At 39.6% G+C, this 25,278-nt stretch overlaps 1 protein-coding gene across 3 annotated transcripts in view; it reads right to left on the bottom strand.

Annotated features, from left to right (window-relative positions):
* mipol1 (mirror-image polydactyly 1) overlaps positions 1–25,278 on the bottom strand; it is a 413,171-nt gene that overhangs the window by 141,192 nt on the left and 246,701 nt on the right. For all 3 annotated transcript variants that reach the window (XM_072568912.1, XM_072568913.1, XM_072568914.1), the window contains exon 7: positions 20,861–20,968. In XM_072568912.1, the coding sequence (XP_072425013.1) occupies positions 20,861–20,968 (108 nt within the window). The remainder of the gene's footprint in view (positions 1–20,860; positions 20,969–25,278) is intronic.

Genomic DNA, 25,278 nt, shown 5'->3' with positions numbered 1-25,278 from the left:
CCAGGTATGGCCTCACCAAGGCCCTGTACAATTTCAGCAAGGCATCCCTGCTCCTGTGCACAAAACCTCTCAATATGATGGCCAACAAGCCTTCTTGCTGTTTGTTAAACCTGCATGTTTACTTTCAGCAACCGGTGAACAATGACACCCAATGACACTATTGCCATTCAGAGAATAATCATTTGTTCTGTTTTCTGTTTTCGCTGTCACATTATATTGCATCTGCTATGCATTTGCCTACTCACTCAAGTTGCCCAAATCACACTGAAGTATCTCTGCGTCCTCCTCAAATTTAACCCTCCCATCCATCTTTGTGTCATCTGCAAACTTGGGAGATATTACATTTAGTTCCCGCATCTAAATCTCTAGTATATATTGTGAATAGCTAGGGTCCAAGCACTGATCCTTGTGGTTTCCCTGCTAGTCACTGGCTGCAACTCAGAAAATGACCCGTTTATTCCTACTTTTTGTTTAATGTCATCTAGCCAGTTTTAAAAATCCATTCAGTGATCATGTGCATAGATTTTTGAAGTGGGTTAGAATTTTAACTGGCAAACTTATATATCAACAATTCATAGTTTACCTTGAGTTAGAAATTATTTATTTCTAACAAAGTGTGATTCTTGTTAAGTGCAGAAAACTGATCCATGCTTTCTGTTCATCTGGACCTATCCAACAGAAAAATTAGGGATTTTGCATTCTTTGATAAAAGTTTTAACTTTTGTGGCCACTCCAGGAATAGCAGGGCTTAATTTCCAGTACACTACCATTGTGATTTGGAGATGCCAGTGTTGGACTGGGGTGTACAAAGTTAAAAATCACACAACACCAGGTTATAGTCCAACATGTTTATTTGGAAGCACTCGCTTTCAGAGCGCTGCTCCTTCATCAGGTGGTCACAACTTTGTACGATCATTGTGACCCATGATCCCTCACGTTCTGACTGAATTTTCTAGTTGAAACATTTTGGGAAGAAACATTTAAGTTTTAAATAATTGAGATAGTTTTATATTTACATTCTCATTGATTCATAGTTTTGGAGTGCAAATTTCATGCACTGCGTGCTTGCAGTTACACTCTGCAACAGAAGCTAATCTTCCTTTTGATTTGTTTCAGCCAGTAGAATGAACATCCTATGTAAATACTGAGAGCTAAACTCTTAGATAGTACGTCATGTTCTAAGTACACACATGCAGAATTTTCAGAAAATATTAGTTTCTTATTTGAGGTTATTTATGTAGTGCAACGAAAGCCAGGAGCTGTGCATCGTGTGCAATGAGAGGTATCAACAAATGTGACAGAAATGAAGATAGAAATCTTGGGAAAGAAAAGTTGGTTTTTCGAGACAGACTGAAGTTAAGGCAATGCATGAGAAGATATGTTCAATATAACCAGTTGAAGTATGTATTTTTGTTCAAGTTTTAAAAAATATGATGAGGATTTCTGTTCAGAGGTTTGGAGAGCTTGGAATCCTATAGCACCTCTATAAGAAAATAACAAATCTAAGCCTTGAAAGAATTTAAACAAGAGGATGATTATAGCCCCTACCTCCAATGTCAAGCACCCCCATCAGCCCCAACAGTAATCTCCTCCTACTCACCCTACTCCAGTTATCAAATTCCTCACCTTACCAATGCAGATGATCTCAGTCCCTGCACTGAGTAATTACCCCTGCCCCTTTACAGAGTTCTCTCTACCTTAACCCACAAGAAAGCTCAACTACATGCCAGCCATTCTTCCCACTCACTCATTCTCACACTCTGAGAGACACACAAACAAACAATGCAAACTGTTTTGTCTGACACAGTTAAATGTGAGCCATGCATTGCTGAAAGTGAGTCAGGAGGGAAGGGGTAATTCTGAACTATGGTCTGGAATGAGGTAGAGGCTGAGGTCGCTGGATCAGTTAGTGGTGTGATGCTGAGCACCAACGTTATTCTGGCATGGGAACTGAGCAATGCCCTTAGGGTGGGGGAAGAGTGCTGGAGATGATGAACATTGCCATATGGAGGGTGCTGTGGGTACTGGAATGCATTGACACTTAGAAGTCAGCAAACAGACCAGCTATGAAGAATCAAAGTAAATCCATGTAAAAAGCATGATAAATTTTGGGCAAACAGCCCAAGTCTGTGTGATTTTGGCAATCACAGAACAAATCTAGGCAAGATAAAACTAGAATCAGAAGCTTTAACTTCCCACATAAGTGCTACAGATGTGCATACACTGGGACTCTGTCAGGATCCTAAGGCATTAGTGCAGTTGGAGGTCTCTTCCAATATTAGAAGATCTGGACCATTGGTTCTATCCCTAGATTCCACAACAAGAGGAATCAGAATGTATTTAGTGAAGTTCCTTAAGATTTTTGTGCATTTCAATGATATTCCCTTTTATTCTCCTAAGTTCTATGAAATATATTCAATGCTCTCAATACTTCAACCAAAGATTTGGTCTGATGAACTTTCATTACATTCCCTCTGAAGCAAATAAATCTTTCCTTGGGTGCGGAGACCATAACTACACATATTTTTTCAGCAAGGACTCACTGAGGCCCTTTATAATTGCACTAAGATTTCTTCAATATTATATGCCATCCTTTTGTAATGAAGGCTAAAATATGATTGACTTTCTAAATTGCTTGCTGTACCTGCATGTTAACTGTGATTCATGCAGGACATCTCGGTCCCCTAAATGATGATGATGATAATAATAATCTTGCAATGTAAAAACATATTTTGTTTTTCTAATCTTAATTTCACATGGATAACATTTAAGAAGCACTCAGAATAACTAGAGAGATAGGTGAATAATGTAAGTCAGATAACTTGAGATTGTCCCCTTTCAGTAGAAAGAGCCTTTATTTGCATGTTATTTCTGATGGCCACATTAATTAAACTCAGCAATGTAACCATGAACGTTTACTTAAAACCTGAATTGGAGATTTTAGCTGACCTGTGGCAATCTTTGTGTATGAGAGACTTCAATTTAAAAAAGCCTCCTGATATACAATATTCGACTGGGAAGTTAGTGAAGATCAAAGACGAAAGGATGAGTGAAGTGCCATAAAGGTGACAGCACGATAAGAGATCTTTTTGAAATGTCATAAAATTCTAGGTATTGCTTGATATAAACTTCCAATAGAAAGAAATCACCAGGCAACTGCTACAAGTAACACAAAGTTACTAGAGTAACAGGAGACGTCAGTTCGTTAATGATTAAATATCAGGAATAAGTTAGCTGAAATATAATTTACACAAGAGTTTGATACAAACATTCCCTTAAGCAAAATACAAAGTAATCATAAGAAAAATAGACGTAACAGCTGAAATATCCTTGATTTATAGTCAACTGAATTATTCATTAATTGCTTTTCAATCATTTCAACTGTTTTAATTTTTGAATACCTAAAGTAATAAATATTGCTTCTCCAGTGTATGAATTAGCCTTAAAATCCTTATAGGTTCTTAAAACTGTAATAATTATAAATAATGTAATTACTGCATAATTATTGTTTCCATTTAGTTGCATCACAAAGTAGAAAAGCATAAACAACACATCATCAAATCACAAACAAAAGAAAAGCAGTAGTTATCATATTTATTACAAATTTGTAGTTTTCCTATAGACTTTGCAACTAAGCCAGTGCAAAACCGAATGCTTGCATTCCTTTGAACTCAACCAGGGAGGTCAAGAGAGGATCCTGATAATGAGTAGCCAGACTTGTGCTTTAGAGAGGAGACTCCAGTTTCACTGTAGAGCATTAACACGATGTAAGAGACAGCAGTTATGAATGATATTCCTGTACTGATTAATTTTTAAATTTGTTCATGGGATATGAACATGACTGCCCAGGCCAATATTTATTGCTCATCCCTAATTGCACTGGAGAAAGTTGTTGCGAGCCATTCTTAAATGGCTGTAATCCATGTTGTGCAGTTATATTCACAGTGCAGTTAGGAAGGGAGCTCCGGAATTGTGATGCAGTGAAAGTGAAGGAATGATAAGCAACAAAAACAAGTGATATTGAGAGATTTGCTACCCAGTCCTTGGTGACAGAAAACTGAGCTCAGTCATAAAAGTGATCAGTCAGAGCAGAAGTGTTGGTACTTAAACTTGAGCAAAGCATCAGAACTGGATGAGTTGTATCCAAAGATTTTAAATTAAGTTAGGATTGAAATGGCCAAGATCTTTCAGTCTTCATGAGACTCAGGGGGATGTGCCAGAGAGAAATGCAATGTTATGGCCTTGTTCAAGAGAAGTTATTATTACAAACTAACCAGTTAACTTCCGGATGAGGAAACTTCAAGAAACAATTATTTGGGATAGAATTAGTAGTTACATTGAAAAAAGGGGTTTGATTAGGAAGAACCAGCATAGAGTTCTGAAGTGTAATGTTCAATGTGGTTAACACTGTTGATGTGGTGCACATGCACTTTCAGAAGGCATTCAATACAGTGCTACATAATAGACTTGTGAGTAAATTTATAGGTCAAAGAACAAAAGGGTTGGTGGGAACGTGAGTACAAAATACAAAAGAAACAGAGTAATGGTCAATGAATTTTTCTGGGGCTGGAGGAATGTTTGTGTTGGGACCCATGATTTTCCTGATATGTATGAATGATCTAGATTATGGTAGACCGAGACAATTTCAAAGTTTGCAGATGACACAAAACTTGAAAGAATTGTAAACTGGGAGGACAGTCTTGAACTCCACAAGGACATAGACAAGTTGGCGGAGTGGACAAAAGGTGGCAGATGAGTTTCAATGCAGAGAAATATGAGATGGAGCATTTTGTTAGGAAGACCATTGAAACACAATATAAAATACAGGGTACAATTCTTAGTAGGGTGCAGGAATGGCAGGGCCTGGTTGCACATGAGCACACATTACTGAAAGTGACAGGGAAGATGGAGGAAGCATAGAGTATCCTCAGTTTTATTAATAGTGGCAGAGAATATTCAAGCAAGGAAGTGATGTTGAACTTGTACAAGGTACATGCCAGGCATCAGCTGGAGTATTATGTATAGTTCTGGGCACCAATTACAGGAAAAACAATATGAATGCATTAGAGAGAGTTCAGAAACCTAGTTTTCAAGGATAAGAAACTTCATTAATGAGGACAGACTGAAGAAATTTAGAGTGTTCTCCTTGGAAATATAGTGGCTAAGAGGAGATCTGACCAAGTTTTTCAAAATCATGAGTGGGCTGTGCAGACTAGCCAGGGAGAAACTGTTCCTGCATGTAAAAAGAACAAAAACAAGAGGACATAGATTTTACGTTAGCTGCAAAAGAAGCAAAAGTAAAGTGAGGAAAACCATTTTTAACCAGCAGTAATTAGGGAATGTACTGCCGGGATTTGTGGTGGAGGCAGGATTCAACTGAGGCGTTTAAGAGAGAGTTGGGTGATTATTCAGATAAAAATAATGTGCAAGGGTATGGGAAAAAGCAGAAAATTGACATTAGGTTATGATGCTTATTTAACAAGCACATCAAAAGATAAAGCCGAAGCATTTGCATCCAAAAATGCTGAGTGGACAATCTATATATGTCTCCTCCTGAGAGCCTCAGTGTCACAGATGCCAGTTGTCTGTCAGTTAGGTTCATTCCATTCAATATAAAGATATTGCTGGAGGCAGTGGACACTATAAAGGTGATGGGCCTTGACAACATTCTGAAAAAAGTATTGAATAATTATGTTCTAGAACTATTCAGGTTCCTAGCCTAGCTTTTCCAGCACATTTAGACATGAGCATCAACCTGATAATATGGAACCCTGCCCAGACACATCCTGCCCAAAAGCATCCAGGCTTATGTTAACATTTGGCAAGTAATGTTTACATCACACAGTTCCAGGCAATAACAGTCTCCAACAACAGGGAAGCCAGCAATGGCCCCTTGACATTCAATGGCAATAACCCTCAGGATTATCACTGACCAGAAAATTAAATAGGCTAGCAATATAAATCCTATGACTACAAGAGCACTCAGAGATTGGGAATTCTATGGGGGTACTCACGTCCTGTCTCCCCAGTGCCACTAAGCCAGGAGTGTGATGGAATACTCTCCATTTCCATGGATCAGTGCAGATCCAAACCACTCAAGAAACAATACCTTCCAGTATAAAGCAGCTTATGTGTAGAAAAAACATAACATGCCTGCTTCATCGATACAATACCCCCATTGGTCCACAATGATAGCAGTGCACTACAAGATGCATTGCACCAACTCATCTCGGCTTTTTTAACAGCGCATTCCAAACCTGCAACTTCTAGTACTCAAAAGGGCAACAGTTGCATGAATTCTCCACCTAATCACACACCATTCTGACTTGAAACTTTTCTTTACTGTCACTGGGTCAAAATCCTAGAATTCCTTCCCTAATAAAACTGGAAGTATATTCCATGAACTGTAGGGATTCAAGAAAGTGGCTCATTTCTATCATCTCAAAGGCAATTGGATGCTTGCCAGCACATGAAAAATAATACCATTAACAAAGGCGATGGCTAAATATTCCTTTCATTGCTATCACTAAGGCCTTCAAATATGACAGCTGAGTTGGTCGATTTAAGCAGCTGCAGAAAATTGTCTGCCTGCCGAAACTGCTCCGTGTGTTCTACTTTCTCCATGACAACATGATAGGCAAAGTCAGCTATAATACAGCACCACTGGAACCACTTGAGGTATGCAAACAAGGGTCAAACAAGGTTGTGTTCTGGTGCTGACTCTCTTTGGCATATTCATCTTTTTGATGTTGTCAAGAAAGCAGCTCAGCACCATCTGGGCAATTATGGTGGGCAATAAATGGTGGCCCAGCCAGTGATGCTCACATTCCATGAATAAACAGCAAAAAAAAATGTCATCAGGCCATCCACAGAGGGCATCTACTTACATATCTGAACACATCTAAAATCCAAAACAAAGTTACACTGAATCCTCGCCAGGGATTTGCTTTACCCTGACAATGCTACACTACATTCTAATTAAGGAGCCGCTGCAGAGGCAAACGCACCAATAAAGAGTTTGGTTGCATCATCAGCATCAGGAAGAGAAATATTTCAGTCCAGGATGTTGTCGGAAAGTTGCCTATCAACATTTAAACCTTGTGATGCATGAAATTGTTGATAGCTTCACATTTCAAGGCTCCACAATCACCTGATGCTGAAATCAACGCATGCACTGGAAACACTGCAGATACATACAAACTGTGTAGGAGTGTGTGGCAGGAGTGTGTGGCACATCAGCAAATTAACTGAGAATGCCAAACTCAGAATCCTGCATTTTCAAGGCCCCTTTTATAGTGGTGACACCTGGAAAATGTGCTAGCCAGGACAAAAAGCTGAACAGTTCCCACCTGTGCCACCTCTGACATATCCTTTGCATCTCATAACAGGACAAGATCAGCAACTCAGAGGTCCTGGATTATGCTAACTCCATCAGCATACACTCACTGCTCAATGACATCTGTGCTGGCTAGAAAACATTGCACGTATGATTTGTAGAGCTCGTACATTACAAGAATGAATTCAGTAGAAATCTTGTAAACAGAACCCAAGCCATTTACTCACTTTGCAAGTTTGATACAAAAGCAGGTAGTTCAAAACCACTCTGCAGGAGAAAGGCTATTCTGATCAGATTATCGTCTATTATTAAAAATAGCATTAACTGGTAAATGCATCAAATACCACCATTTGCATTTTTAAAAAGATGCTTGTCTTTGCCAAATCACCTTGGAAAGGCAATTTATGTCAAAGAAATTGAGCAACAGCTTAAAAGTGCTGTTTCACACTGTCACAATGACTATATTGTGGTTCATTGCAGTAACAGGCTGCTGCCATTCGTGCATAAGTTGTTATGTCTATCCCATAATTGAGAAATTTGGTTACAAAATTCTGTGTAGTGCAATGCCAGGTATGCTGGCAATATGGTTCAACATAATTGTCTGATCAACTCAAAGAGGCAAAAGTGCTGGAAATCAGAGTCTAGATTAGAGTGGCGCTGGAAAAGCACAGCAGGTCAGGCAGCATCCGAGGAGTAGGAAAATTGACATTTTGGGCGAATGCTGCCTGACCTGCTGTGCTTTTCCAGCGCCACTCTAATCTCGACTCTGATCAACTCAATCAGCATGTTCTTTTGGAGTTGGGTAACAGGTTGCATACTGGTTGCGTACAGGTTGCATACAGGTTCCATCAAGCTGTGCTTACCATATCCAGATGAAATATCTACTACCAAATGTGATTCTGGATTGGGTAGCACTTTCTGAGCAATCCTCACTGTACATCAATTTAATACAATCAGTCAAGGTCATAACAGGACTAACTGACACAAGGTAGATTAACCAGGAAGTGGCGGGGGGGGGAAGCCTCTCACTTCCCTTTGCTTTCTTAATGGCAATGCCTTGGCCAATCAGAGACAATGGAAGTATTTATAAAATTATTTTCCTTTTAATATCAAAATGTGTTGGTTTCAAAAAGAGGAGTTCTACAGGAAGAACTATGGATTTACATTCAGTGGCTATTTGCCAACATAGAATATCATATATATGCAATTTATCAGGGAAATGTTAAAGACACTTAACAAGAGAGAGGGTTGAGTATCTTCTCTCTTCTCAGCAGAAAGCCACCTTTTTCAGAAATATCTTTAATTTTACTCCAGGAATATGCAAGAACAGGAGTTCAAAGTTAATTTCAACTCTACTAGAGTGGACTAGTGGGACTAAAAGCTCTTATAAGCACCATCCAGGCTATGAATACTAAGGTGCTTTGAAGAACTATTCCCTAGTTACACCTGTGTTGCAGGTCCAAGAAGACTCTCTCTCAATTTGAGTGCATAGTTCTAAAAGAAACTTGGACAAAGAAACTTCCGTCTGCCTGAAAAACTAAGAATCTCAAAAATAATCTTGCCACCTATTCAACACAATAATGGCCATAACATAATCTGATTTGCTATTCACAAGTAATGTAGAAACTGATCGACATAACTTATTTTGGATCCTATCTCTTATTTTAATCCATGTCTATGTGTACTGCATTACTAATTCTTCTCATGTTTAGTAACTAATAACCTTTGTTGACTCAAGGAAGGTGTGATGTTCAGTGGCAGCACGGTGGCTCAGCAGTTAGCACTGCTGCCTCATGACGCCAGGGACCTGGGTTCGATTCTGGCCTCAGGTGACTGCCTGGGTGGAGTTTGCACATTCTCCTCATATCTGCATGGGTTTCCTCTGGGTGCTCTGGTTTCTTTCCACAATCCAAAGATGTGCAGGTTAGGTGAATTGGCCTTGTAAATTGCCCATAGTGTTCAAGGGATATGTAGGTTAGGTGCATTAGTCAGGGATAAATATAGGATAAGGGAATGGGTCGATGTAGGTTACTCTTCAGAAGGTTGGTGTGGACTTGTTGGGCCGAAGGCCTGTTTCCACACTGTAGGGATTCAATGATTCTATTCCAAGGCTCGATAATTTTTGTCCTTTTAAAGAGAAGGGATAATTTTTAAAATTAACCTGTTGCAAACTCTTTTTAAAAACAGAACAAAGGAACATGAATTGCTAGCTTATAACTCGATTACATTTAATATACTTTTTTAAAGATTTCCATTCACGTAGAAACAGACACAAAAAAACAAGACAAGGTAGAAATATTATAGGTAGGGAAGGGACAAAAACGTCAGAGACAGAGTTCTGGCACCAGTTTAGGTCATAGACATCAATTATTTGTTTTCTTTTCACTTTCTTCTGATTCTTTGCTAATGACCAGAGGTTATAGATAAATATTTGCTAATGAATCTGTTCAGAGATGTTATTATATAGTTCTGCAGCAGGTGGGACTTCCTCCTGGTCCAGGTGTAGAGATATTACCACTGTGCCCTAAGAGATTATAGATACACCAATTCCCAGTCCTTCATTCACTGTTTAATGAATCGCCCTTTCAGTGTCTCTGTAGATCATTTTTCTCCTTTTCTTTTCAATTAAAGAATCTTGAGATAGTCATTCAAAGGAAAATGATGATTGAAAATAGCTACAAGGAGATTTTCTGTTACTTCTCCACACAGGAGGTACTTTTGCCTTTAATGTTAGAAGCTTCTCCTCAATTTCCCAAAGAAAATATGGTAGCACCTGACCATGAACCAATCACAAAGTTGAAATACATTGAGTACGCTTGACTCCACACAACTGTTCCTGACTGAAAAATTAATCAAAAGACTGTCCTGGAACAAAACATTGGCCATGTTCCCCTTAACTCTTGCAGACCTCTTGTCATTTTTGTTATCAGATGGACACATGCTTCTGATTGCTCATGTTGGTATCTATAAACTATAAAAGAAAGGAGATCCAGTTCATCTCTACAGGAATGCCTCAGGGTAATGTCATTGGCTGAACCACCTTCAGCTGCATCGTCAATGATGTTCCTTCTGTCAAAAGGTCAAAAGTAGGGATGTTTGCTGATGATTGAACAATGTTCAGCACCATTTGTGGTTCCTTCAATACTGAAGCAGTTCATGTTCAAATGCAACAAGATCTAAACAATATCCAGGCTTAGGACGACAAGCGGCGAGTAACTTTTGCACCATACAAATGCCAGGCAATGACCATCTCAAATAAAAGGCAATCTAACCACCACCCCTTGATATTCCATCCACACCATCCACAAGCATCCACTCCCTCCACCACCAATGTTCAGTAGCAGCAGTGTGTACTATCTATAAGATGCAATCCAGAGGTTCACTAGAGATCCTTCCAAATCCACAATGATCAAGAAAGACAAGAGCATCAAGTATATGAGAACATCACCAACTGCAAGTTCCCCTCCAACCCATTCACCATCTTGACTTGGAACTATATCACAATTCCTGCAACGTTGCTGGGTCAAAATTGTGGAATTCTCTCCCAACCTACAGCACATGGACTGCAGTTCAAGAAGGCAGATCACTACCACCTTCTCAAGGGCAACTTGGTAAAAGCAACAAATGCTGGCCAGCCAGTGATGCCCATGTCTCACAAGTGAGTGAAAAAAAGGCCATTTGGGCTATTAAGGCTGTTCTGTCATTCTACAGCTTCATGGCTGATCTGACAATCCTCAACTCCCCTTTCCTGTGTCATCTCCATAATCCTTGTTTCCTTTACTGATTACAATTCTGTCTACCTCAGTCATGAATATACTGAATCACCCAGGTCTGTGCTAAATAATTCCACAGATTCGCACTCTTTGAGACAACAAATTCCTTTCTGTCTCTGTTTTAAATGCGTGATTTTAAGACTAGGCCCTCTGGTCACAGAGTCTCCTAGAAGGGAAACAATCTCTTACCTCTACCTTGTCAAGCACTCCTCCCCCACTCTACCACTCCCTCAATCAGTGAGAAGTTTCTATGCTTAGATAAGGTCACTTCTCATTCTTCTAATCTCCAATGATTAGATTGTGTATTTCTAAATACTCTGTTATTATTTCCTTTATAATAGATTATTATGCTTTCCTAAGGACAGATATTCAGATAACTGATTCCTATTTCACTTTTTTAATGTCTTTTTCTCTTTTTGAATAAGGGTGTTACATTGGTGGTTTGCCACTTCTCTGAAAATTTTGTAAAATCTACAAATTCATGGAAAATTACTACAAGTGCACACAATATCTCTGTAGCTACTTCCTTTAAAATCCTTGAATGCAACTTATGTGCTATGGGGGATGTACTTGCCTTTAGTCCCATTATTTTTTTCTTGAGTAAGAGCTATTGTATAGGCTCACCAGTCTGTAGTTTCCTAGCTTTTCCTTGCTGCCTGTCTTAAATAATGGCAGAATATTAGCCACCCACCAGTCTTCTGGCACCTCACTTGTGGCCATCGATGATACAGATATCTCTGCTAGGGGCCGTGCAATTCGTTCCCTAGTTTCCCACAATGTCCTGGGATACAATTGATTAGGGATTTATCCAACTTCATGCGTTTTAAGACCTCCAATATCTCCTCCTCTCTAATGTGACTTCGAAACAAGACATCAGAATTTATTTTCTCAAATGTCCTAGCTTTATATCTTTTCCCATGGTAAATGCTATACAAATCGATTTACCACAGTTTTGACCATTCATTTAATCCATTAATATCCTGATGCAATTTTGTGTTTTCAAATACTGCTTTTGATACAAACTATTTTTGGTCCAATAGCAAAAGTGGGTATGTGGTTTTCAGTTTAATCAAATAAATCATTAACTAGATTCAACAGTAGGGGATTTAACATAGATCCTTCTTTAACATTCTGAACTATCTCCTGCCAATTAGAGTACCTGCTTATTATTCCCATTGTTTGCTGCCATTCTGCCACTTTTTTTTGTTTATCATGGAATGTTGGGCATCACCACCTAAGTTAAGATTTATTTCTCATCCTTAATAGCCATGGACAACATGTGGTGAGCTGCCTTCTTAAACCACTGCAGCCCTTGCGATGTAGGAGCACCCACAATGCTGTTAGAGAAGGGAATTCCAAGATGATGAAGGAACAACAATATACTTCCAAGTCAGGATTGTGTGTGGCCAGAAGGGAATCTGCTCTTCTGCAGAGTTCCAGGATTTTAAAACTGTTTTCACTGCAGTTTCCAACTCCATGGTGTCTGAGCACATCCTTCCACACCAGGTTGCCATGGCTATCTGTGTTGTTGAAATCATCAAGGATGACAATTTTATACTTGGAAGGAACATTCTGGGTGGAAATCTGTGTAGGAGACATCTTTGAGCCCTTGCAAGATTGTGAACGTTGTCAACTGGTAAATGAAGTCCAATGTTTCAAGGAGTCCCTGAAGAAGTCCCTTTCTGTGTGCCACTTCTGTGTGGAGGCATTACAGACACCTTTGAAGCTGTGTAAAGAACTAGCATGAAAGTGAAAAGGAGGAGCAGGATAGATTCAATTGTCTCCAGTATGGACAGTACCTTCACTTGCACACGCTGTGGGAGAATCTGCCAGTTATGGATGACTGTCCACAAGAGGACAACTGATTAGTACAATCTTCCTAAAACCTTAGTGTGTGAACAAATGCCAAGAGAACAAAGCACTTTGTCAAACATCATTACTTGAAAAATTACTTGAGCTGTAAATATGGATAGGGTAATTGAACAATGTGAAACCTTTGAGCTTATCAGAGATTTATAAATGGTAGATCATGCATAATGCACCTGATGTTTTCTGAAGAATTAACTAAAGCATTAGACAATGAATGTCCATATATGTCCATAGAATTGCTTACATGGAATTCCAGAAGGCATTATATAAAGCCCTTACAAGAGACTTTGTTAGGGATTAAGCCAATGCAATTCAAGGTAAATTATTGTCTTAGTTAGAATATTAGGCGGAGGATTATGCAGTGAGTAACTCACTTCCTTTCTCCCCAGTGCCTGGTTACCATCTACAAGACACAAATCAGGAGTGTGATGAAATATTGTCCACTTCTCTGGTTGAGTGCTGCCCTAACAACACTCAAGAAGCTTGAAACCAACCAGAACAAAGAGTCCACTTGATTGTCTTTCCATCCCTCAGCTTCAACATTGACTCCTTCATCACTGATTAAATAGTGGCAACAGTATGTAATGTATGCAAAATGCATTGCAGTAACTCAACAAAGCTTCTCTTGCCAGTACCTTCAAAACCTACAAACTCTACCAGTTAGAACAGCAAAGTCAGCAGATACTTGGGCACACCATCATCTGTGGTGGTTTAAGAAGGTAGCTCACCACCACGTTGTCCAGGACTTGTACCTTTTTTTTAACCAAAAGTCATTTCAAGGTCACATGGATACATCTCCACTCTGAATATCAGTACTAAAGTCTACATTTTGTTCCCACAGCATGACCAAAAGGACATATATAGTCACATTGTGCTAAATGTCACCTAGACCACTGGTTCGCTTGCACAAAGCAGAGCATTCAGTTCAAGCCTAAGCTCAACAACTGATTTAAATTTTCAAGTCAGCAACTGACAAAGCTCATCTTGTAGACATATTGTTACAAACAGATCTCCAGTGAGGTTTTCCTACTTGTTATATTTTAAGATACTCCATACTGTTAAGCTGTAGGATGAGGAGGGGTGAACTGGCTTCCCTTGTTCATGAACCCATTCTTTTGGTTGGCTGCAACAACTTAGTTTAGAAAAGGTTCCCTTTGCCTTGTGGATACTTCTCTCCCAGATACAAACGCTATGTTTTAAGAGCAGCCAATTTAACCAGACTTTCTGAAACAACAAAGAGTGAGTTTATTAATTACAAAACAAGAGAATTAGTAATATGACACAGACACACTGATTAGAAGCAGATGAAATCCTGAAAGATAAAAGTATTAAATAGAGATATAGATTAGATTAGCTGATTATATTAGATTACTTACAGTGTGGAAACAGGCCCTTCGGCCCAACCAGTCCACACCGACCCGCCGAAGTGCACCCACCCAGACGCATTCCCCTATGTTTACCCCTGCACCTAATACTACGGGCAATTTAGCGTGGCCAATTCACCTAACCTAGTTTCTATATTGTTTTCCCAAGATTAGATAGTTGAATATTGTGGTCACTGCATTGGAGGTTATTGGTAGTGTTGACATTGTTATGTGAATAATCAGATTCATGAGGCTTAATCTCAAACAATATGCAAAACTATGAATTTCTGATGCCTGTTGTCTATGAGTGAAATCCAGTATTCAGGGTGAGAGACAATAATTATTTGTACAGTTTCCTTTTTAACTAGCTTGCTGAACTTGGAGTTAGAGAGGGTCCTTAACTGCAATACAGATGACTAATGTCAAAAGTGGTTTCAAAGTATGCTAACACTGGAATTCAGGCTGGTACTCAGGAAAGCATTCAGGACCAATAGTTCACTTCAGTAATGTTGAAACTGGCTTTTTAATCCCTATCTTGCGTATTCCTGGAGGGTAAAATGGAAACTTCTGCAACAAGTGGCTTATAGTCAGCTGGCCTTGTTCTCTCTTCTTCTTAAGTCTCTCTGGAGTCAATGGAATTCCACATAAAGTTTTGAACAATGGCAGCCCGAAGCTACATATCAAGAATTTTTGTGGCCAACAAACAAAGAGGAACAAGGCAGGTTTCACAGAATCTCTGCAATTGAGTTATCATCACCTTGTTCAAAAAGAAGAAAAATCAGATTGGTCCAACTACCACAGGATCACACTCCAGTTTATTGCTTGGAAAGATCCTGGCAAGAATACTTCTGAATAAATGTGTGCCTACCATTGCAGAAGCAAACCTCCCACAGAACCAGGAGAAAGTGAGCACTGCAGATGCTGGACATTAGAGTCGAGAGCGTGGTGCTGGAAAAGCACAGCAGGTCAGGCAGCATCCAAGGAGCAGGAGAATCGACATTTCGTACCTCCCCCACAACCCCACCCCCTTCCATTTATCTCTCAGCCCCTCCATCCCGGCCCAAAAACCTAATTCCTGATGAAGGGCTGATGCCCGAAACATCGATTCTCCTGCTCTTGAGATGCTGCCTGACCTGCTATGCTTTTCTAGCACCACACTCTTGACTCACACAGAACCAGTGTGTTTTTAGAACAGATAGAGGCACCCCATGTGGTATTCAGAAATATAAAGAAAGTGCGATGAGCAAAACAAAGGCCTGTTTGTCACCCTTATAGACTTTACTGAGACATGTGACACTGTGAGCAGAGATGAACTTTTGAAAATCCTTAAGAATTTTGGATTTAAACTAAGGTTCCTAGATATGCTGAAGCAGTTTTGCAAGAATCAGCACGGACATGAAAGGAAAAACAGCAACTTTGAATCCCTTCTGAACTGTCAATGCTATGAAGGCAGTTGGCCCTCATCTTACTCACCAACTTCTTCAGCACAATAAACATCAGGCAGTGGAAGATCTAAAGGAACGAGTTTATATATGCTCCTAGACAGATGAAGAGTTGAAAAGTGTGGCACTGGAAAAGCACAGCAGCGTCAGAAGAGCAGGTGACTCAACATTTCGGGCATAAGCCCTTCATCACGAATGTGGAGGGGGAAGGGGGCTTAGAGATAAATAGTGGGGTGGGGTTGGAGCTGGGGTAGGGGGGGGGGGGGGAAGGTAGGTGCGAATGTGACAGGAGGATGCAGGTGGGAGGAAATTGTGAGGTCTTTCAAATCACAGGCATCTTCAGGCTCACACAACAACATGAAGAAAAAAATGATTTGTGAACTTCTTTTTGCTGATGATTGAAATCTCCTGACTGACTGTCATTCAGGTCTATTGATGCCATCACAGACAAGAAAATGGTGCACATGACAGCAGTACAGAACCCATGAGTTTGCTCCATACTGAAGTGTGGTGAACACCATGGCTTTGTTACTGTTGAGCCTGAGCTATGCTCTGAGGCTATCAAAAGCAATCAGCACATTCAGTAGACTCTACAAACAAATGGAGAGAAACGACAGCTTTAGAACATGGATCAGATCCAAACTGTAACAAAGTCATGGTCTTTACCACCCTTCAGTATGGTGAAAAGTCGTGGGTCCTGTACTGCTGTCCTGTACGCCATCTAGAACATCTCCAAGAGTGCTACCAAACAAAGTATCCTCAAGGTTCACTGGCAGGACCACACTATAATCAATGAAGTCCCAGAAAATGCCAACATCAGGAGCATTGAGACAATTCACCTGCAAAGTCAACCGTGTTGGGTGGTTCACACTGCCTGGATGGACAATAATATGTCTAACATCATGATGGAAGTAGCTTACAATGCCCTGATTTTCCACTTTCACCTTCCTTAAAAAGTAGAATGACACACAGAATCTTCTAACTTAAAGGAACAGTTCCTCAATCAAGTGAACTTTCGAGATTATGTTTGAAGCATCTATGTTTTCATCAATTTCTCACATACTTTCTAATGGACAGCAACTGACCTTTGGAAGTTGTCATGTTTAAGTGGAATCAATTTCTGCATTATTATTATTTTGATGGTAATAGTTTTGGTGAATCCCTGATTCATATTAGATTCCTGATCTTCAGTAAATAATAAATCATCCTTTCTTCTTTTTCTGACTCATTCATTGTTCAAAATGTATTACTTCTTTTACTTGGCCTTGATTGGATGAAAATTGAAAAAGCTAAAACACTGACTCAATTTCTCTCCACAGTTGCTGTGATAATCTGCTGAGCATTTGCTATTTGCTGTCTTTATTATGGGGGACAATCTCTGGTAATCACACTGAAGTCAGCTTTATTTAAATAGAGTCATAGACATGTACAACATGGAAACAGACCCTTCAGTCCAACTCGTCCATCTAACCTAGTCCCATTTGCCAGCACTTGGCCCATATTCCTCTAAACCTTTCTGATTCATATACCCATCCAAATGCCTTTTAAATGCTATAATTATACCAGCCTCCACCAGTTCCTCTGGCAGCTCATTCATACATGCACCATCCTCTGTGTGAAAAAGTTGTCCCTTAAGTCCCTTTTATATCTTTTCCCTCTCACCCTAAACCTATGCCCTCTAGTTCTGGAGACCCCCACACCAGGGAAAAGATTTTTACTATTTATCCTATCCATGCCCCTCGTGATTTTATAAACCTCTATAAGGCCACCCCTCAGCTTCCGATGTTCCAGGGAAAACAGCCCCAGCCTATTCAGCCTCTCGAATAGCTCAAATCATCGAATCCTGGCAACATCCTTGTAAATCTTTTCTGAACCTTTTCAAGTTCCACAACATCCTCCCAATAGGAAGGGGACCAGAACTGCAAGCAATATTCCAACAGTGGCTTAACCAACGTCCTGTACAGTCCCAACATGACCATCCCACTCCTATACTCAATGCTCTGACCAATAAAGGAAAGCACACCAAATGCCTTCTTCACTGTCATATCTACCTGTGACTCTACTTTCAAGGAACTATGAACCTGCACTCCAAGGTCTCTTTGTTCAGCAACACTCCCCAAAACCTTACCATTAAGTGTATAAGTCCTGCTCTGATTTGCTTTTCCAAAATGCAGCTCCTTACATTTATCTAAATTATCTCTATCTGCCACTCCTCAGCCCATTGGCCCATCTGATCAAAATCCCGTTGTACTCTCAGGTAACCTTCTAGAATCTTGGGAACTTTTTCACATGTCTTCCTTTGAAACATTATGTTTAACTCAATTATATCATATTCTGGTCAGCTCTGATGAAAAGTCATCTAGACTCAAAACATTAGCTTGCTTTCTCTTTGTGGATGCTGTGATCTCCAGCATTTTTTGTTTTCAGTACAGCATCTACAATAATTTGCTCCTCAATTATATTAGAGGTGCCATTTCTTAAATATTCACATACTGTAAGGCTGTTAATGTTACATGATTAAAGCATGTGACAAAATTAACATTAATGGATGTAAAAATAGCACTGAAAATTAATATACCTAAATGTGAAGTGGTATATTTTGGAATAAAGAGGCTCCATACTTCTTAAAAATTAGGTCTAAATTGGTAGGACCAAGGGATTTAAGTATATATTCTCGTGAAAGTAGCAATGTAAGTTAAAGCGATGGAAAATATAAATAAAACACTGGAGTTAACAGCTAGAAAAGCTGAATTGTAAAACAAACAGATTTAATGTGTATACACCCTGCTTAAACTACAGTTTTGAGTGTACCATTTTGGTCTCGCTATTACAAAACGTATATTGAAACATGTCCAAAGGATTTAAAAGTACGTTACCCTAAGGTAATGATGGAGGCTGTAGTGATTGTTACAAGGTCAGCCAGGTGGATCTCATTGAATATAAATTCTCAGATTGGGGCTGTTAATCTGATTCAATCAGGGACCCCTAGCTGATAGACATCCTGTCACTCTGAGTGCTGGTTCTGAGGGAGCTGCATCAGTGTCAAGGACTTTCCATTTGTAAATAAAGGGTGACTTGATGACGGGATACCGGCTACTATGGGGTTATTTCAGAGGCACTGAGAAAATGGGCAAGTGTAATGAGTCAATTGTTATTCTTTGAAGGTCCTGAACTCTCATCTGTTGCTCATCTTGCTCTGACAGCTTGCTCTGCAATTCTATTTGCTTTCCTTCTTTTGTCACTTTGACCCCAAATACAAGTAGTTCTGGGCAAGCGCATGTTTTGGCAGCACAATTTGGCTATAACGTCGCTGAAGAATTAAGGAATGGTATTTTGGAGAACGCTCACTTCCGTTGGCAATTGCACAATTCCAGGAGGGATCAGTTTGCGTGCTTTGCACTGCGTATGCGCCAATGTTCTTGTCATTTTGCTCATGCACAACATTGGTGCCGCTCTTTGTGCCATTTTGCACATGCTCGATGTCAGTTGCCAACAGAGCAGCTTTCTGTGACAGGTACTGTAGGGAGCAGTTATCTTACATTTTTTTAAATGTACTGTGTTAAATGTACTTTTGTTTCGTTATTAAATATGATTTCAACCTTCATTCAGGTTGTGCTATACTTTGCATTAGACTTTTAAGCAATCATGAGTGATACGTTTTTGCTGGTCTGCCCCAACCCCACTTTTCCCATAGGCTTCATTATTTATATTAAATGATTTTCTCTTAAGGAAGGTTCACTGGATCACAACCATGGTGCGATAGGAAAACTTCCTGTACAGGTTACTTTGATATATGCCAACAGACATATATCAAAGTAACATCTTTAAGCAGGGAGAAATGCAGGTGGAACTTTTACTGTGGTACCAATGGTGCAGTAACTAATTTATACTTCTCTATTTATCAGTTCAAGTTCACTCACAAACCTAATTCAGAGCAGAATTCAGATCAATGGCTTTAGAAGGAAGATTTTACCCGTTGGAAAAAATCAGAGGCAAAACTGAAAACTATAAGCCTAGAAGGCTTGATATGACAATCCCCAAAGTTCTCTTTTACTTTAAATTAGAGAACAACTGACATTTCTGTAAGTTTCCTTTGAAAGGCAGATAGCTGTTATTGGCCACAATGGGTCAAATCATACTTCACGCTACACAATGAAACACATCTTTATTTAGAAGCTGTTTTTCAGCTTGTGCATCGGCTCACTTAAGTGCCTTTCACACAGGTGTTTGTTAATCAGAATTATGAGAGCAGCTTTATATAACTATAAAGCAGCTTCCTGTGTTTACACCACTTAGTCTATGCTTTTGGCTTGCGCTCATACTTTTGACCTAGCTTGCGATGTTAACACAGAGAGCTGGTTCGTTCCTGCTAGTTTCCAGGAATCTGAATGAGTTGAGTGCCTGGTTAAAAGTGTCTGTTCTGACAATAATTGAGTACCAGAATATCTTCAGGAGTCTGGTTGCTCAAGTCAGACCTATGGATTCAATGCTAGATACAAACTGGCATGACAGAAGAAAGTTCTATAGTTTACAATTTTGATATTTACATTTTTACTTAAGCATCAGTACATGTCACTATGGAAAAGGTGCTGGTTTTATGAATTGGATGTAATTTACAAAAATGTCAACTGCTAAATGCTACTAAAGATTCAAATGATCACTGCTGGTGTGGACTTAACAAGAAGAAAAGGTAAACTCAAACATAATGAACATGAATAAATATATTCTTTGAACTAGAGATGGATTATTAAGTTCCACATAATGACAAAAAAATTTAAGCAGTATCTATAGATAAAAATGATGTCCAAATTGTGATCAGATATAAATACTGAAATAGCAGTTTCCACCTGCCTATCTTCTAATTTGATATTCTACATAAATAGAAACAGAATACAAAATATAAAAGTAGAAAAATATAAAATTGCATTGAAAGACATTGTATCCATGTTTAAAAGAGGAGTTATTGGCAAGCACCATACCATAATAGTACTGATATGTACATAACTGATACCAGTAGGTCAGAAATGGTATCCATGGCTTACAACCCTAACCTGACTCAGAATGTGAGAGATTTACCTTCAAGGCACGTTCTTGGTTGTTTTCAGTCATCAGCTGTGTCGTACTGTTTGCCAATGCGTGGTTCTGCTCTTTCAAAAGATGAAGCTCCTGCTCCAACTGTTTGCACTAGGGTCAAATAAAACAGCACATTACCTAATAGGTAGCATGTTCCTGGGGTTGAGTGCGATTTAAAAATATTCAAATTATCAATTTAGAATTATCAAAATTTAACAAGTTCATCTACAGATTCAAAAAGAATCTCACTATGAAAGTATCTCCTTACTTAGATAAAACGTCTGATGGAGGCATCATTTTAAGTCATTATTTTCAGTTGCCATTGCGTTAATATGTTTTTGTTATATCAGCAATAGATTCGACATTTTAACTTTCAAGTCATTCTACTACATTTTTCTAACATCAACATAAACTTTACCTATAATTGAAACTTCTATTTTAGCATTTTTGGTGAGCGTAATCATGGCACAATAATTGCAGTAATTGTTCATTTTACACACTACCTACAAGGAAATAAAATGCAAATTTTTGGAAGGGCTTTTAATTTTCTTTGAACGTTTTTAATGCACATGTAATAAAATTCTACTTTAAAACAGATATATTTCCAGGTTCTTGGAGTGTAGATATTGCTGCGTAGGCCAGCATTTTATTTACCATCTGCAATTGCCTTTGAGAAAGTGCCTTCTTGAACCATTGCTGTCCTTTTAGAGTAGGGTACTGTTAAGAAGTTGATGCAGGTTTTTGACATAATGACAGTGAAGGAATAGCAAGACAGTTCAAAGTTAGAATACTAAGTGACATAGAGGGGAACATACTGATGGTGGTGTTCGCATGCATCTGCTGCCCTCATTGTTCTACGTGTGAAGGAAGGAATCTTGGTGAGCTGTTGCAATTCATCTTGTAGATGGCACACCAGTCCTGCCACTGTTTTTTGTGTTGAATGGAGTGAATTTTGAAGATGGTGTATACTGCTTTGTCCTTGATAACATTGAGACTCTTGAATATTACTGCAGTTTCACCAATCCATGCAAGTGGAGAAAATTATATCACACTCTTGACTTTTGCCTTGTGGACAGGCATTGATGAGATAGGAGGTGAATTACTCACCAAAGAATTCCTTGCCACTGTCTTGCTTTATAGCCACATTATACACAAGGCTTGTCTAAGGTAACATCCAAAATGTTAATAATGGGAGAGTCAGTGACAGTGACCATTGAAAAAAATCACAGAGTGATGGTTACCTTATTTTTAGTTGAAGATAGTCATTGCCTATCACTTTTGTAGTGTGAACATTGCTTGCCACTCATCAGCCTAAGCCTGGAGGTTCTGCAACCAGGTTCTGCTGGACTGCTTCAAAATTTAAGGAATCACGAATTGTACTGAACATTCTGCAGTCTTCAGTGGACATTACCACTTCTGATCTTATGATAGAGGGGAGTTTATTAATGAAGCTGTTGAAGACAGTTGTGCCAAGGATACGACCCTAAGGAACTCATGCTTTGAGTCCTGGGTTGAGATAATTTGTCTACAATAATCATAATGTTTTCCTTTGTGCTAGATATAATTTCAATCAGTAGAGAGTTTTGTCCTGATTCTCTCTGATGCCAGTTTCGCTAAGGCTCCTTGATACTATATTCAATAAAATGCTGCTTTGATGTTAAGGTTATCACTCTCACATATGGACTTTAGCTCTTTTCCCGTGCTTGGACCAAGGGAGTCATGAGGACAGGAGTCGAGTAGCCTTGAAACAAAAACTGAGCTCAGTGAGGAGGTGCTCATGCTGTTCAAGATGGTGCTGCTGGGTACCTCTGGAGTGTTGATAGGAAGTTTCAGGAGGACCATGGTGCAGAAGGCAAGAGGGGGGAGCAAAAAGCCAAGTAGTTGTTATAGGGGATTTTATAATTAGGGGGACAGATACTATCCTTTGTGAGCCGATCTGGGAGTCCCGCATGGTGTATTGCCTGCCTGATGCCAGGGTGCAGGACATCTCCGAACGGCTTGAAAGCATATTGGAGCGGAAGAGGCAGCTTCCTGTTTTTGTGGTCCACGTTGGGACAAACAACATAGGTAAGGCTAGGAAGGAGGACCTGTTTGGGGTGTATCAACCTCTAGGAAGGAAATTGAAGAACAGGTCCTCGAGGGTCATAATCTCTGGATTACTGCCCGAGGCACATGCTAATTGGCATAGGGATAAGAAAATTAGGGAAGTTAACACATGGCTAAGAGATTGGTGTGGGAAAGAAGGTTTCCATTTCATGGGACATTGGCATCAGTTTTGTAACTGGGGTGATCTGTACCGATGGGATGGTCTCCACCTGAACCGATCTGGAACCAGTGTTCTGGCGAAAAGGATAAATGGGGGCGGTCTCTAGGACTTTAAATCTGTGAGTTGGGGAGAATGGAAAGGGAAAGCAACAGGGAGTATGAAGCCAAGTAGAAAGGTCAGCATCATGTTAGCATGTGTGCAGGGTTTAAGTTCAAGGCAGACTAGGAATGAAACAAAAAGGAAAGATAACTTAGGTAGAGGTGATGGAAATCATGAGGATAAGAAAATTAGCATTAAGGTGCTTTACCTGAATGCTCGAAGCATTCAAAACAAAGTAGATGGATTAACAGCACAAATCATCATAAATTATTATGATGTGATAGGCATCACAGGGACGTGGTTGCAAGGGGTTCAGGGGTTAAACATCCAAGGTTTTACAACTTATCGAAAAGACAGGGAAGTGGGCGGGGTTGCCTTGTTAGATAAGAATGAAATTAAATCTATGGCATTAAATGATATAGTGCCAGATGATGTGCACTCTGTGCGGGTGGAGTTGAAGACCCACAAAGGCAAAAAAACCATAATGGGAGTTATGTACAGACCTCCCAGCAGTAGTCAGGACCATGGGCGCAAGATGTAGTTAGGGCATATCAGAAAGGTAAGGTCACGGTGATCATGGGGGACTTCAATATGCAAATAGGCTGGGTGAATTATGTTGCCAGTGAATCCAAAGAAAGGGAATTCATGGAATGCTTACACAATGGCTTTTTGGAACACTTGTGATGGAGCACACAAGGAAGCAAGCTATTCTGGACTTAGTGCTATGTAATAAGTCGGACTTTATAAAAGATTTTAAAGTAAGGGAACACTTAGGAGGCAGCAATCATAATATGGTAGCGTTCAGTCTGCAGTCGAATGAGAGAAGGCAAAATCAGATTCAATGGTGTTACAGCTAAATAAAGGTAATTACAGGAGCATGAGAGAGGAACTGACGAACATTGACTGGAAGCAGAGCCTAGTTGGGAAGACAGTAGAGCAACAGTGGCAGGAATTTCTGGGTGTGGATACAGTATAGAGGTACATCCCAAAGAAAAGAAAGATTACCCAGTGGTAATTAGACAACCATGGCTGACGAAGGAACTCAGGAAATGTATCACAGAAAAAGAGGCAGCCTATACAGTGGCCAAGAGCACTGGGAAATCAGAAGATTGGGAAGACTACAAAAACAAACAGAGGATAACAAAGAGAGAAATAAGGAAGGAGAGGATCAGATATTAAGGTAAGCTAGCCAGTAATATTAGAAATGATAGTCGAAGTTTCTTTCAATACTTAAGAAACAAACAAGAGGCAAAAGTAGAGATTGGGCCACTCTAAATTGATGGAGGAAGGCTAGTGATGGGAGATAAGGAAATAGCTGAAGAGCTTAATAAGTACTTTGTGTCAGTTTTCACAATGGAAGACATGAGTAATATCCCATCAATTAGGGAGAATCAAGGGGCAGAGTTCAGTATGGTGGCCATTATAAAGGAGAAAGTACTTGATAAGCTAAACTTGATAAACTTGATAAAATTGATAAATCTCCTGGCCTGGATGGGCTACACCCTAGACTTCTGAGGGAGGTGGCTGAGGAAATAGTGGAGGCGTCGGTTGTAATCTTTCAAAAATCACTGGAGTCAGGGAAAGTCCCAGATAGTTGGAAAATCGTTGTTGTAACCCTATTGTTCAAGAAAGGATCAAGACAAAAGATGGAAAATTATAGGCAGATTAGCCTAACCACGTTGCAGGTAAACTTCTAGAATCCATTGTTAAGGATGAGATTTCTAAATTCTTGGAAGTGCAGGGTTGAATTAGAATAAGTCAGCATAGATTTAGTAAGGGGAGGACGTGCCTGACAAACCTGTTAGAATTCTTTGAAGAGGTAACAACAGGTTAGACCAGTGGATGTTATCTACCCAGACATCCAAAAGGCCTTTGATAAGGTGCCTCATTGGAGGCTGCTGAGTAAGGTGAGGGCCCATGGTGTTCGAGGTGAGCTAATGAAATAATTAGATTACTTACAGAGTGGAAACAGGCCCTTCGGCCCAACAAGTCTACACCAACCCTCCAAAGAGCAACCCACCCAGACCCATTCCCCTACATTTACCCCTTCACCTAA

This window comes from Chiloscyllium punctatum, chromosome 4 (genome assembly GCF_047496795.1).
Source record: "Chiloscyllium punctatum isolate Juve2018m chromosome 4, sChiPun1.3, whole genome shotgun sequence".
Classification (NCBI taxonomy): domain Eukaryota; kingdom Metazoa; phylum Chordata; class Chondrichthyes; order Orectolobiformes; family Hemiscylliidae; genus Chiloscyllium; species Chiloscyllium punctatum.
This window is presented reverse-complemented; position numbering and strand designations above follow the sequence as displayed.